The sequence below is a fragment of the Ursus maritimus genome, unplaced genomic scaffold (assembly GCF_017311325.1).
Source record: "Ursus maritimus isolate PB19 unplaced genomic scaffold, ASM1731132v1 scaffold_16, whole genome shotgun sequence".
NCBI lineage: Eukaryota > Metazoa > Chordata > Mammalia > Carnivora > Ursidae > Ursus > Ursus maritimus.
In genome coordinates this window covers 7,046,125-7,062,179 of record NW_024424008.1, presented here as the reverse complement: position 1 = coordinate 7,062,179, position 16,055 = coordinate 7,046,125, and the positions used below count along the sequence as shown (strand labels likewise).

Genomic DNA, 16,055 nt, shown 5'->3' with positions numbered 1-16,055 from the left:
AAGATTTTAGAGAGAGAGAGAGAGAGAGAGCGAGCAAGCACCAGCAAGGGGAGGGACAGAGGGAGAGAGAATATCCACAAGCAGACTCCCTCCTGCGTGTAGAGCTGGAGCCGGGGCTCGATCCCAGGACCCTGAGATCATGACCTGAGCCAAAACCAAAAGTTGGCCACTTAACTGACGGAGCCACCCACGCACCATGATCATCTTTTCATATGCTTGTTGACCATCTGTATATTATCTCTGGAGAAATGTGCACTGAAGTCTTTTGCCCATTTTTAATTGTTTTTTTTGTATTTTTGTTGTTGAGCTGTGGTTCTTCATATTAACCCCATATCGGAAATATGATTTGTTAATATTTTCTCCCATTCTGTAGGCTGGCTTTTCATTCTGCTGTGTTCTTAGATGTCTTAGATTTCAATGTAGTCTAATTTGTTCACTTTTACTATTGTTGCCTATGCTTTTAGTGCTGTATCCAGGAAATCCTCATCAAAATATAATGACATGGGAAAAATAATGTCTCTTCAACAAGTGGTGTTGGGAAAACTGGACAGCCACATGCAAAAGAATAAAATTGGACCACTTCCTTACACCATACACAAAAATGAATTCAGAATGGATTAAAGAACTAAATGTGGGAACTGAAACCATAAAAATCCTAGACGAGAACACAAGCAATAACTTCTTTGACATGAGCTGTTGCAACTTCTTTCTAGGTATGTCTCCAGACGCAAAGGAAACAAAAAATAAACTATTGGGACGACATCAAAATAAAAAGCTTCTGCACAACGAAGAAACAATCAACAAAACTAAAAGGCAACTTATAGAATGGGAGAAGATATCTGCAAAGTTATACCTGATAAGGAGATAGTATCTAAAATCTATGAAGAATTTATTAAACACCCAAATAAATATTCCAGTTAGGAAACGGGCAGAAGACGTGAATAGACATTTTTCCAGAGAGGACATACAAATGGCTAACAGACACATAAAAAGATGCTCAACATCACTGATCATCGGGGAAATACAAATCAAAACTACAAAGAGGTATCACCTCATACCTATCAGATATGGCTAAAATCAACAACACAAGAAACAACAGGTACTGGCAAGGATGGAAACTGGAAATCTCGTGCACTGTTGGTGGGAATGAAAACTGGTACAGCCACTATGGACAACAGTATAGAGGTTCCTCAAAGTTAAAAACAGAACTGGGGCGCCTGGGTGGCTCAGTCGTTGAGCGTCTGCCTTCGGCTCAGGGCATGATCCCGGAGGTCTGGGATCGAGCCCCGCATCAGGCTCCTCCGCGGGAAGCCTGCTTCTTCCTCTCCCACTCCCCCTGCTTGTGTTCCCTCTTTCGCTGTCTCTCTCTCTCTGTCAAATAAATAAAATCTTAAAAAAAAAAAAAAAAGTTAAAAACAGAACTACCCTTTGATTCAGCAATCACACTACCAGGTATTTACCCAAAGAATACAAAAATACTAATTCAAAGGGATACACGCACCCCGATGTTTACAGAGGCATTATCCACAATAGCCAAATTATGAAAACAGTCCAAGTGTCCATTGATTGATGAATCCATAAAGATGTGGTACACAAACACATACACCATGGAATATTACTCAACCATAAAAAAGAATGAAATCTTACCACTTGCAACTATATGGACCTAGAGAGTATACTGCTAAGCAATATCAGTCAGTCAGAGAAAGACAAATACTGTATGATTTCACTTATATGTGGAATTCAAGAAACCAAACAAGCAAATGGGGTGAGGGGAAGGGGAAAACCAAGAAACAGACTTAATAGAGGACAAACTGATGCTCACCAGAAGGGAGGTGTGTTGGGGATGGGTGAAATAGGTGATGGGGATTAAGGAGTGCACTTGTGATGAACACTGGGTGATGTATAAAGTGCTGAATCACTATACCGTACACCTGAAACTAAAAATACACTCTATATTTAAATAAAACCTTAAAAAAATACATATATACATACATACACACACATACACACACACACGATATCCATGGAACTTCCCCTACGTTTTATTCTAAGAATTTTGTAAGTTTTAAGTTTTATGATTAGTGTTTGGTCCATTCTGAGTTCATTTTTCTGTGACATAAGAGTACAACTTCATTCTTCTCTATTTGATAAAGAGATTATCCTCTCCCCACTGTATGGTCGTGACTTCCTTGTCAAAAATCATTTAACTATGTATGTGAGGTCCCTTGAGATTCCGGATGGATTTTTCTATTTCTGCAAAAAACTGCTGCTGGCACCTTGATAAGGATTACATTAAATGTGTAGACTGCTTTGGGGTAGTATGGACATTTTAATAATTTAAAGTCTTCCAATCCATGAACATGGGATAACTTTCCACTTATTTGTCTTTTTTCACTTCCAGCTTTTGCCTACCTGGTTCAATTTATTTCCAAGTATTTTATTCTTTTTGATGCTATTTTAAATGGAACTTTTTTAACTTCCCTTTCAGATTGCTCATTGTCAGTATACAGAAACTCAACTGATTTTTGTGTGTTGATTTTGTATCCTGCTACCTTGCTGAATTTGTAACTATTTTTAGTGGAATCTTTAGGTTTTCTGCACATAATCATTTCATCTCTGAACAGAGATATTTTACTTCTTCCCTTCCAATCTGGATGATGCCTTTTATTTCTTTTCCTTGCTTAATTGCTCTGACTGGGGCTTCTAGTGTTATGCTGGAAAAAATGGCAAAGTGGGCATCCTTCTCTTATTTGTGATCTTGGAGGAAAAGCTTTCTTTCTTTCACCACTGAGTCTGATATTCTTTTGAAAATATGGACTCTATTAAGTTGAGGTAGTTTCCTTTTTTTAAATTTTATTATTATTATTATTATTTTTTTTTTTTTTTAAAGATTTTTTATTTATTTATGTGACAGAGAGACAGCCAGCGAGAGAGGGAACACAGCAGGGGGAGTGGGAGAGGAAGAAGCAGGCTCCTAGCGGAGGAGCCCGATGTGGGACTCGATCCCGGTACGCCGGGATCACGCCCTGAGCCGAAGGCAGACGCCCAACCGCTGTGCCACCCAGGCGCCCCTAAATTTTATTATTATTTTTAATTAATCTCTACACCCAATGTGGGGCTTGAATTTAAAACCACAAGATCAAGAGTCATGCACTCTACCAACTAAGCCAGCCAGGCACACTGAAGTAGTTCCCTTCTATCTCTAGAAAGGGTGCTGTATTTTAGCAAATGCTGTTTCTGCATCAGTTGACATGATGTGTGATTTTAATTCTACAAATGTGATTTATTACATTGATCAATTTTCATATGTTAGACCATCCCTGTGTTCCCGAACTAAATACTACTTGGTCATGGTGTATAATCCTTTCAGTGTACTGCTGACATCTGCTTGCTGAAACAGTTGGCCTTTCAACAACGCAGGGGTTAGGGAAACCACCCCCTGCGCAGTTGAAAATCTGTGTATCTTGGACTCCCACAAAACTTAACTACTAATAGCCTACTGCAGACTGGAAGCCTTAAGGATAACATAAGTCAAATAATACATTACATGTATTATATATTGTATTTACAATAAAGTAAGCTAGAAAAAAAGAAAATGTAAGAAAATTCCAAGGAAAATACACTTAAGGTAATGTACTATAAAAAATCCATGTATGTGGACCACATAGTTCAAACCTGTGTGGTTCAAGGGTCAAATGTATTTTGAAGATATTTACGTCAGTATTCATCAAGGATACTGGTCTATAGTTTTATTTTCTTGTAATTTCTTTTTCTAGCTTTGGAATCAGGGTAATGCTGACTCCTTTTGAAGAGTCTGAGAACTGACACTAATTCTACAAATGTTTGGTAGAATTTACCACTAAAATCATCTGGTCAAAGGCTTTTGATGGGGAGGTGGAGGGGGCAGGTTATTACAATTCAATTTCCTTATTATAGGGCTATTCTAAATTTCTATTTCTTCATGATTCAATCTTGGTAGGTTGTGAACCTAAATTATTTTAACTATGGCCCTTTTATCTGTCCAAAGAGGTATCGGAAGCTACTTTCTCAAACAAATATAGAGAAAGAATTAAAAATGGTCGCAGCAGACATAAGGAAAAAAAAAAGTATTCTTCAAATACATTTTTGGGGTGCCTGGGTGGCTCAGTTGGTTAAGCAACTGCCTTCGGTTCAGGTCATGATCCTGGAGTCCCAGGATTGAGTTCTGCATCAGGCTCCCCGCTTAGCGGGGAGTTGCTTCTCCCTCTTGACCCTCTCCCCTCTCGTGCTCTCTCAAAGAAATAAATAAAATCTTTAAAAAAATATATACATTTTTGGAAAATGATTCTTGGACCTGCTAATATTAGGAAAAAGGAGTCAAAAAGTCCTAGTGTAGCATTTATCATTTATACTTTCAAAATAGAGAAAAAATAATCACATACTGTATAGTAAGTCAAAAAAAACCACAAGATACAGAAAAATGTATATAATGTGAAAGGAATTCTGTGATTTAGCAGATTATTTTCTAAATATGTAAATAAATCCATACCTATTTAGCCCTTCACCCACAGGTGGTTTTTGGTTATCATCTAAGTAGACAATCACTTCTTTTCTTCGAATATGCACAATATCATCCAAATTTAGATTTGTCAAATTCACATCTCCTTCAAAATAGATTGAACCATAACCTACAAGTCAAAGCAAACAGTTAAAAACTCATCCTTTACAGAGGGCAAATAACCTATTTTATACTTCCAGTGACTAAATAATCAGAAGAAGCAAGCAACTTTAAACATTAACCAATATTTTATTTTTAAAATTTTTTTAAAGATTTCATTTTTAAGTGATCTCTACACATCGAACATGGGGCTTGAACTCAGAATCCCAAAAATCAAGAGTCACATGTCCCACCAACTGAGCCAGCCAGGCCGCCCTAAACATTAATCAATATTTTTAAATTATCCAGTAATACCATCAATGGGTTACTTCATCCATAATATGTATCAGAGGATGACATCAAAACCAGTTATCTAGTTTAATATCTACATTTCTACTGCACTTAGCCTCAAAATAGTTATCTTAAACCTCTTCCAAGTATCTGTACTACTGCTACATAAACAACCCTTACTTAGTGCCTAGCTGGCGGAATGAGTTAAAATGCTGGAGAGCTCTTTCTAAAATACAATATAGCAAGATAAGATTTTTCCCCCCAAGAAAACTGAATCTGTATTAACTTATTAAGAAGCTGAATCTAAATATTATTCACCTCTTATTTTTTCTCACCTAGTATTTTCTTGCTGTTTATAGTATTTTCTTTAATTGTAGAAAGCTGCAATGAGCCAAATAGTTACCAAAGAATGTTATATGGTTCTAGTCTTATTTTGTTACTTGTCAATCAAAGTGTCTACTATGCAGGTCAAGATGGGTCTAAACAGCAAAAAAATGGATTCACCTATCAAGAGCTTCTTTTACTTAATTACAAAAATAAGACGCAAATCTTTGGCTTAGATACTACAAACTCCTAAGTTCACGCTCACCTTTACGACCAATAGTGAAGTCAGAGACAATGCACTCTCCTTTTTCATTGGTAATTTTAGCAAGGTCATCCATAGATGGAATAGTATAGTAACCAACCTTAGTGAGAATAATGCCTATGGCAAAAGAAACAGAAAATATAATATTAATTGTAATTATCCTTACACAGAGGAATTTCATAATATTTTACTTTTTCCTTTTTAAAAAGAGTAATTGTTAAAATAATCTGAACTAATCTGTAAATAAATTATTAAATAAATAAATATATATTTTATATAGGAATAAAGCATTTTTCCAAACTTTTTTTTTTTTAAGATTTTATTTATTTGAGAGAACGCACATAAGCAGGGTGGATGGGGGCCAAGGGAGAGGGGGCAGATGACTCCCTCCTGAGCAGGGAGAAGACACAGGGCTCCATCCCAGGACCCTGAGATCATGACCTGAGCCGAAATCAAGAGTTGGACACTTAACTGACTAAGCCACCCAGGTGTCCCTGGAAAGGAATTTTAAATTGGAAGGTGACAAACAAGGTCAATGAGAAAAATAAGAATAGAAAAGTTTAGACTGGGTATTTGAAAAACAGACGTAGTATCAAAATAACTTCATGTAGGGGCGCCTGGGTAGCGCAGTCGTTAAGCGTCTGCCTTCGGCTCAGGGCGTGATCCCAGTGTTCCAGGATCGAGTCCCATATCGGGCTCCTCCGCTGGGAGCCTGCTTCTTCCTTTCCCACTCTCCCTGCTTGTGTTCCCTCTCTCGCTGGCTGTCTCTCTGTCACATAAAAAAAAAAAAAAAAAAAATCTTAAAAAAAAAAATAACTTCATGTAGATACACACAAATATAGATACATGGATTCTTAATGTGAAAATATACAGTTGTTTCCTCAGGGCACCAAGTGACCAGAAGCTAAAAATGAAGGCAATAAGATAATTAGATACAGAAAAATTTCCAAGACACTTTAAGAATAACTATAAATGTTCACTAACAGAGAACAGATAAACCAAGTGTGGCATATATATATAATAATGGAATATCACTCAGCAATAAAAAAGAATGAACTGTTGCTATATCATGGATGAAACATCAAAAATATAGTCAAAAAGAGTATAGATAGTATGATTCCATTTATATAAAGTTCAAGAATAAGCAAAACTAGTCTACATGAAAGAAAGCAGACTATTGTCGACTTCTGGGGATGGGGACATAAAAAAACTTTCCAGTTTCCATTATATATACCAAATATATATGTCAAAATTCATTGAAATGAACACTTAAGATCTGTGCACTTCACTACATGTAAATTGTTACCTCAGTTAAAAAAAAAAGGAATGTGATTACGTTCATCAAAACCCAAAGGTCAACACAGAAAAAACAGCAAGCTGGGTGCCTTGCGGGCTTAGTCAGTAGAGCATGTGACTCTTGATCTTGGGTTGTAAGTTCGAAGCCCCATGCTGGATACAGAGATTACTTAAAAATAAAATCTCTAAAAATAAATAAATAAAATAGAAAAAAAGGCACGCTTTAAGTAACCGACAGAGACACTATAATCTTGTAGTTTATATTATTTGTTTCATGGATTCATTGGGAAAAAACTGATCAGTTCACTATTAGGGGAAAAAAAGAAAAGCAAAGAACTGAAGTGATAATAATTAACCATAGCAACCTATACAATTTGAATGCCTATATATTTCAGTCATAATGGTTTATATACTAATCTAATTCAAACCTCAAAAACCTTTTATAACTATCACTATTATTTTAATTTAAAAACTAATTAAGTGGGGCATCTGGGTGGCTCAGTCGGTTAAGTGCCTGTCTTTGGCTCAGGTCACAATCCTGCGATCCTAGGATTGAGCCCCATGTTGGGCTCTCTGCTGAGCAGGGAGCTTGCTTCTCCCCTCTCCCTGCCACTCTCTCTGTCAAATAAATAATATCTTAAAGAAAAAAAACTAATAAGCAATCTATCTGAGTTTATAAAGCTAGGAAAAGTATGAGGATAGTCTCTCTGGCTATAAAATTTGCTACCTCTAAACTATACCAGGATAATTAATGACATGAACTTTACTCCAAAGGTATAAAAAATATGTGAATTAAGAATCAAAAAAAAAAAATGTAAGTGAAAAATGTTTAAATGTTAACATCTATAAAATGTAATAAAAACATTTAAAAGTTCAGGTAGCTGACTTCCACTAAATTGAAAATCTGTGACAAGCAAGAGGTCTCAAATGACTGGTAAAAGATTACCCATGTATCAGTCTGAATCTGACCTGCCGGATGCATATGGTAAGTATTATTTTCTATTTCTTCTCGGTCATCCTGCAGTGACTCCTCATGAAAAGAGGTCTCTTCACTGCTTCCTTCCAGCCCATTTCTCAATGCAGCACGCATGTTTAACGCAACAATGGTATCATCCACACTGCTGCTGCTGTTGTGTTTATTTCCAGCACTCTCTGGGGTTTGAGGAATGGGTTTGGCAATTGGGTTAGTATAAAAACGTGACACAAGAGAATCATCATCTCCATCCTGCTGATGGTTCTCATCAACAGGTTTGCTCAGGAAACTGAATCTGAAAAGGCAGAAGAGAAACAAATGATATCTTAGCCCTTTATAACAATGATAACCGCCAACCCTTACTGAACCTTTACTGAGTTCGTGGCACCATTCTAGGTAATTCTATGTATTAAAAATTTATTTAAACTGACAGAGAAAAATAAAATAACTTGCCCAAATTCAAAAAAACTCTAAGTGCTAGAGTTAGGATTTTAACACAGGAAATCTGGCTGTAGATTACATGATTTATTTTCATGATCAGATTACAAGTGATCTATTTTCATGAATGAATGGATCTGAGCATCCCAATTTTTAGCTTTAAAAAAAGAAAAAGAAAAAGGCACTCTACTATATAAGGTCAAAGAAGAGTGAATTCCAAACGAAAAATTTTAGATTTTTAATATTATTATCAGCAAGGTATTAGAAAATGCTTCATTAGTGAAAAATCAAATTAGAATTTTATCCAAAGAGGGGAACAAAAACCCCAGGAATGCAAAGATGTATATAGAATTTTTCACTGAGGCATTATTTTGAATATAAGAATACCAAAATAACCTCCTATGGGGAACTAATTACCATATATTCAAAAAGATGGCTATCAAAGTCATTAAAAAAGAGAAGGAAGATATATTCATATTGATATAGAAAGGCATTTATAATAAAACAGTGGAAATAAGCAGGCTATAAAATATTATTCATGCCTAGTTTCTACAACGTATCTATATAAATAAATAAATTTCTAAACTGTAAGAATATACATCAAACTATTAAGGATTACTGTGTATATTTCCACTTCCTCCTTTATACACTTATATACTTATTTTTATTTTTTTGGTGTGGTTACAATGACCATATATCACTTTGATAATTACCACAAATAAGACATCCCTTATTTTAAAGGGCGGTGAGGGGTATCAAATGTATGAGAATCCTGTCCAAAATGACACACGGATATCAAAATAATTATGTAGAACTGAGTCAGAAAATCTTCAAATAATTTTAAGGTCTAAAGTACTCAAAAAGCAAAAACATGACTTAATTTCCAGGTGCTCATACGTTGTAATACTATGCCACATTCATCAAACTTCATAAATTTTCATAGAATGAATAAATTCCAAAGTCAGAATCTCTTCAAAATGAGAACAGGGCAGTCTACTAGAAACAACCCAAAACAAAATTCAGTTTACCTCTCTCCATTTTCTGGATAATCAGATGGTGAAGCTAGATCTTCTGAGTCACGATTAACAGGAGAGAAGAGATTGCTGTTGTTAAGGTTTTTCAAAACCAACTTCTTAATGCTCTTCCTATAAAGAGACCGAAAAAAAAAACCCAAAATAAACAAACCAAAAACCAAAAAAAAAAACCCCACAAGGACTCAGGCACACATAATTGCATCATTAACATTATCTTTAAAAACTAGTCAAAAAGAGCATTCTTGTTCAGCTCTCACATTCCTAAAAATGACCTAACAAGTTCAATTCACAATGTCTCATACATAAACAGAGTATAAGGTCTTAAATATATTACACACTGGTGTTTGGAAGAATAAGCTAAGCACATTCAGAACAAAGTGGGAAATCTCCTTGAAAGCAGTCCTCCTTCTCTGAACCCTGAGCACTTTACCCAGACAGTTAACCTATCACACTAAGTCTTATATTTCAATTACTTCTCTAAATATCTTCTTTCTCTTTAAAGATTTTCTTCCTTTTTTGAGAGTCAGGATTCATGACTGTCTCCTCAGAACTTGGCGTGCTGCCTTGAAGAAAATAGGAAGGAGACATTTGCTGATTAAGTAAGATTTCTTTTTAAAGATGACAAGAAAGAAAAAGGAGCAAAAAACCCTGACATCCAATGATGCAAATAGTCACAAATAATCTTAAAATTTCAGGTGTGCGTACAGCAGGTTTACTTAAAGGCAAGAACCTCTATCATATATATAAGCTTCAAACAGAAGAACCACAGAGAAGATCTTATCTTACTCAACCTCCACTTAAAAACTCCCTGGATTAACTAATGTGCTCCATTCCCTCTTTAAAAAAACAAACTACAGGGGCGCCTGGGTAGCTCAGTCAGTAAAGCGTCTGCCTTCAGCTCAGGTCATGATCCCGGAGTCCCAGTACTGAGCCCCAAGTTAGGCTCCCAGATCAGCGGGGAGTCTGCTTCACCCTCTGACCCTCCCCCCTCTCATGCTCTCTCTCAAATAAATAAATAAAATCTTTAAAAAAAATGGATAAATTTAGGAAAACTGTAGATGTGTTCATGTTTTATGATATTGGAATTTAAGGAAATAAAGAACCAAAATATCCAAACAAACAAAAAAAGGGGGGGGCGCCTAGGTGGCGCAGTCGTTAAGCGTCTGCCTTCGGCTCAGGGCGTGATCCCGGCGTTCTGGGATCGAGCCCCACATCAGGCTCCTCTGCTATGAGCCTGCTTCTTCCTCTCCCACTCCCCCTGCTTGTGTTCCCTCTCTCGCTGGCTGCCTCTCTCTGTCACATAAATAAATAAAATCTTTAAAAAAAAGGGGGGGGGGATTAGTATGAATATAGAAGACCTAATGATTAGCAAGTTTGGTCTAACTCAAGATCACCATACCCAACAACTATAAAATACATACTCAAGTGCATATGAATATTTATGAAAGCCAGCCGTATGTTGGATCATTAAAGCAAACCACAAATTTCAAGGACTCAAAACCACCTGGAATACCTTTGTTGCATGTAAGCTAGAAATCATTAACAAAATGATCACTTAAAAATCCCTGTGGTAGGAATTTACACTCTTATATAACCCAAGGCTCAACACCCCCGGCCACAGAAATCAAAGAATTTTACTAGCATATGTAATTATTATCTGAATAAGAGTACTCCATATCAAAACTTAGAGAATACAAATACAGTTGAACTAAAGGAAAATTTGTATCTTTAAATGCGTATAACTGTAAAGAAGGAAAGTTGAAAATCAAAGAGCTACAAATCCCCTTAGAAAAAGGACAGAAAATTAAATACCAAAAAAGGGGGAGGGGTTCGGAAAGGAAGGAACTAAAGACAAAATGAAATTGTTAGTGAAAATATAAATAAAATTAATAAAATAGAAAACAATCATAGAAATGGGAGCATCAATAAAAGCCAAATGTTAGTTCTGTGAAATCACCAATAAAATGGAAGATCCCAAACCAGACTGAGAAAAAGAGAAAGCAGAAAAAAAACCCGTCAGAAATGAAAATAGTAACTCCACAGATTCTACTGAAATGAAAAAGACAGTAAGGATACTTTTTAACAACTTTGTTCCAATAAATCTAAAATTTTAGTTAGTTTGAACAATATAAAAAGTAACTTGCCAAAAGTTAATGCAAAAAAAAAAAAAGCTCAATAGCCTTCTTTTATATAAATTAATAATTAAGAAAAAAACAAAACTAAAAATAAGCCTTACTACAAATATTACTTCAGGACCACCTATCTTCACTGGTACCCTACATTTATTGAAAATGAAAACACACACACACACACACACAAAAAGGCCTACCTTACATAAACTCTTCCAGAAAATAGAAAGAGAAAATACTGCCCAGTTTGTTTATAAGGACAGCATGAATTTTATACCAAAACCAGGTAAGAAAGGAACATTGAGGCCAATCTAAGTAATGAACACAATGGCAAAAAATCCTGGACAAAATTTCACACAGTGAATCCTTACTAGAAGCAAGGAAGTTATCAAATACTATCAGAGCCTATGTGGAAAGAACTCAGGAGCAACCTAAAAGGGCCTCCACCAGCCAGAGATGGGACAACCTGGCAATCATAAAAAAACCCAGCTCCAACGGACTGAAGCACAGGAACCAAGGTGGGGACTGATTAAATATTTCACATGGGGCAAGCCTTTCGGTTCCCCTCCCTCCTTGGAGCTTTGTACTATCACTTTTGCTATCGCTCAATAAACTGCTCAATAAACCTTGCTTTGCTCCCCCCCCCCAAATTTCACATGAAGAATATACTTAGAACTAGAAGACAATGAACCAAACATAAAACATAAGAACAAGTGCTAGGCAAAAGGGAAGAGGACTGGGATCAGAAATATCAAGTTAGGTACAAAGAACAGAAGTACAGAAACACTAATCTGGGAAAGCAAAATTATGTGACTTCAAAGACTAGATTTATTTCAACAATGAAATACTTCCTAAGTAAAAATAAATGATAGATTCATGTATTTTGCCATAGTTATGTCACTGCCCTCACCCGGCTTATAGGAATATAGCTATAAAGGTATACAGGAATAAAACTTTTACATATTGAACTTGTATTCCACAAACCTTGCAAACCTGACATTTGTATACACCAGTGAAACCATTATCACAAATCAGAAAAGTTTCCTCATACTCCTTTATGAACCTTCAGAATCTCTCCCTTCCTTCTACCATCACCAAACAATGACTTGCATTTTCTAGTATTTTAAGTAAATGGAAAAGAACTCTAATTTGGTAAATGCATGACTGACTACCATTCAGTCAAGTAAGTCATGTTTGAAACAAACATTCAAAAGAATACTGGAAAATAAAATTATATCCGCTTACATAAGCATAGGCATATTTAAAACCACAGCAAAATACTCCCTCTACCCGACAGTCCTCCCTATCCCTCTTTTTTAAATTTATTTTTAAAGTAATCTCTATGCTCAAGGTGGGACTCAAACTCACAACCCGGAGATCAAAAGTCACATGCTTGACCAACTGAGCCAGCCAAGTGCCCCACCCTCTTCAGTCTAAATAACACTTCCTCAAAACAGCTTTCATCATTCTCCTGTTAGTCTCCCCTACAGTGGCAATCTCTACTACTCCTTTCTGTCACTTGTGTCACTTGTGAATACTGTCAACATCTCTTTCCCCTCACAGACTGTGAATTCAGTGATGGAGCAATGTGTCTTGCTCATACCTACATTCTCAATGCCTACCACACTTGGCACTGAACCGTTACTTGATAAATGTTTGCTGAATGAAGGAATGAAGAGATGAATTAATATAATAAATGTATATATATTTTAAAGATTTTATTTATTTATTTGAGAGAGAGAGAGTGAGCGTGAACTGGAGGGAGAGGAAAAGAGGCTCTGCACAGAGTGTAGAGCCTGATGCAGGGCTCGATCCCATGACCATGAGATCATGACCTGAGCCCAAACCAAGAGGTGGCCGCTTAACCAACTGAGCCACCCAGGTGTCCCCCACCATATTTTTAAGGAAAGAAAAGAGTCATAATTTTTTAACTTAGTAACACTGATAAATAAGAGCTGCAAATGATGAATTCCCAATTCTTTCTCCAAAGCTTAAACAAAACAAAAACCATACTTTTCTGACTAGAAATTACCTGCTCTTAAAAAGCCTATGTGTTTATATGCCTAACTATATATCTAGAAAAATAACCCAGAAATGAAATGCTCTGAAATTACATCTCCAAATGTTAACCACTGTTAACAGTTTGGCATGTATTTTTCTTTATTTTTCCCCCATGTACATATCAACACTCTAGGGCATATATGCTCTAATGCATAATTTAAGTAATTTTATTTATTTATTTAAGTGTAATTTTAAATGTTTACCAACAACCATTCTACATACTTTGTGTACATTTTCCTGTGTAATTATTACTGGTTCAATACCTGTATGTATGGGAATATAAAAATATGTAGAGATGTTCTTCTTAATTGGTTTGGCCAATGTAAGTTTAAAGAAAAAAGTGTCTTCTGCTTAAAATAAAATTATGTAAGCACTAAAATCTCAAAATAAAACAAAAAACCTGCATATGTAAAACTAGAAGCATATTAATAAAACTATTTTTATATTAACCATGGTTATCCCTGAGAATGATCAGGCCACTTTTATTACTTGTGATATTCTCTATTTTTCAAATTAAAAACAGGGGCGCCTAGGTGGCTCAGCTGGTAAAATGTGACTCTTGGTTTTGGCTCAGGTTATGATCTCATGGGTCATGAGATAGAACCCTGGGTCGAGCCACCCCCTTCAGGGGTTCGGGCTCTGCGCTCAGTGGGGAATCTGCTTCAAGATTTTCTCCCTCTGCCCCTTCCCCTACTCGTGCGTGTCCGTGCTCTCTCTCTCTCTAAAATAAATAGATAAATCTTTAAACAAACAAACAAAAAAACCTAAACTACAATATTTGTACTACATTTAGGTAAATTACATATTTTGTACTGAGTTTAAATTAATATTTACATTTAATTTATGTTAACAAAAATAAACTCACTTGGGCATGAATGCTCCATTGGCTAAGGATGGCTCATCATCATCCAGCCCATCAAAGAGATGTGACTTGGCTGTGCCTGTTGTCTGTAAAGCCTTTGGTCGAACTCTGGTGGCAGGGCGGGGTGTTAGTTTATAATGAGTAGGTGTAGTGAGAGCCTTCTGGGCTGCTGGATTTGTTGGTTTCAATCTCTGAAAAACAAAAGCATCAAGGAAGATCTAGTTTAACTCAAATACATTATTTGGACTTATAGAAAAAAATCATAAGAACAAAGTTCAAATATCTCTGCCATTTACCCAACTAGATACCTCTGTTTCTTTTTCAACGAAACCCAAAATCTTAACCGTCGGAATAAACTGAGATGCACCCATGAATTACTATTCAACCTCCATACAATCCAAATCACTCTGAAAACAACAGTATTAGCTTGCATTTATTCAGCATTTAGTAAACGTTGATAACTGCCATGAGTCAAACACTAAGTACTGGCAATAAAAATAATGAAATCACTTTCCCTGATTTTTGACAAAATTACAAGTTAATAGAAGAGACATACAACTAAAATAAGACTTCAGGTTGATTTTGATGGCACCTTTATTGTATTTCTATAATATCTGCAGAGTGTTATACATTTGTTTTCCTTAACATTATACATGGGATTATATAACCACTTGAAACAGCAATGTCTAAAATATGAAACCCTGTCACAGTTTACGTTTCTCTTTACAGTGCAGACTATTTACACTTCAGCAACAATGAACCTTCCTAGACCTTTTTTGTGATCTCTCACAATGGTGTGCCATTGCTTGGAATGTCTTGACCTAGATCTACCAACTTCTCCATAAATACTCAAAAAAAGTTAAATGTTATCTCTTTCGCAAAGCCTTATCAAACTCACCCAAAAATCTACGCTCTTCCTTAACATAATATTCACCATTTTAATGCATACTACTTGGGGGGGTTACTATATCTACTAAGTTGCACAAGAATCACCACTAAATCCAGAACACTTCTCTCACTCCAAAAACAAATGATATGCCTCCCAATTCCACCCCCCACCCTAGGCAAACATGAATCTACTTTGTCTCAATAAATTTGCCTAGTCAAGGCATTTTATATAAATGGAATCACGTAGCCTCTTGTGTCTGGCTTCTTTCACCCAATATAATATTTTCAAGGTTCATCCATGTTGTATGTAGCACGTATCAGTACTTCATTCCTTTTTATGACTAAATGTGATATTTCATCATGTATATACACATACAGTTTGTTTATCCACTCATCAGCTGACAGGCTATTTTATTACTGTATTTACTATATTGAACTTGAGTAAATTTAAACACATTAACAGATCCAATCTTTCTCACTAAATAAATAGCAAGCTCTTAGATGATAAGTTCTTATTTTCATTTTGTATCCTCACTACTGAACACACTGACTAGCACATATTTAGACCTATAATTCTGCTGCACAAATAACACATAATTCTATTTTCTTTTCTCTTTTCAAGCAGGCTCAACGCCCAGCATGGAGCCCAGTGCAGGGCTTGAACTCATGACCCTGAGATCAAGACCTGAGCTGAGATCAAGAGTCAGTCACTTAACTGATCGAGCCACCCAGAAGTCCCACACATAATTTTCATCTAAGCACAACTTACATTCACAAAGCATGTTAAAAAGCACTTTAAATTCCTATCTTACTTCCCTTTATATCTAGTTATAGGGTTAATTCAAGAACCAGCTGAGG

The 16,055-nt window shown here is 35.9% G+C and overlaps 1 protein-coding gene across 7 annotated transcripts in view; it reads right to left on the bottom strand.

The window, feature by feature from the left end:
- Positions 1 to 16,055, bottom strand: part of NUP98 (nucleoporin 98 and 96 precursor) — a 123,427-nt gene that overhangs the window by 41,675 nt on the left and 65,697 nt on the right. For all 7 annotated transcript variants that reach the window (XM_040630789.1, XM_040630790.1, XM_040630791.1 and 4 more), the window contains 4 exons: positions 9,252 to 9,368; positions 7,782 to 8,080; positions 5,520 to 5,633; positions 4,532 to 4,670 (listed from right to left, as the gene is read on the bottom strand). In XM_040630789.1, the coding sequence (XP_040486723.1) occupies positions 4,532 to 4,670; positions 5,520 to 5,633; positions 7,782 to 8,080; positions 9,252 to 9,368 (669 nt within the window). The remainder of the gene's footprint in view (positions 1 to 4,531; positions 4,671 to 5,519; positions 5,634 to 7,781; positions 8,081 to 9,251; positions 9,369 to 16,055) is intronic.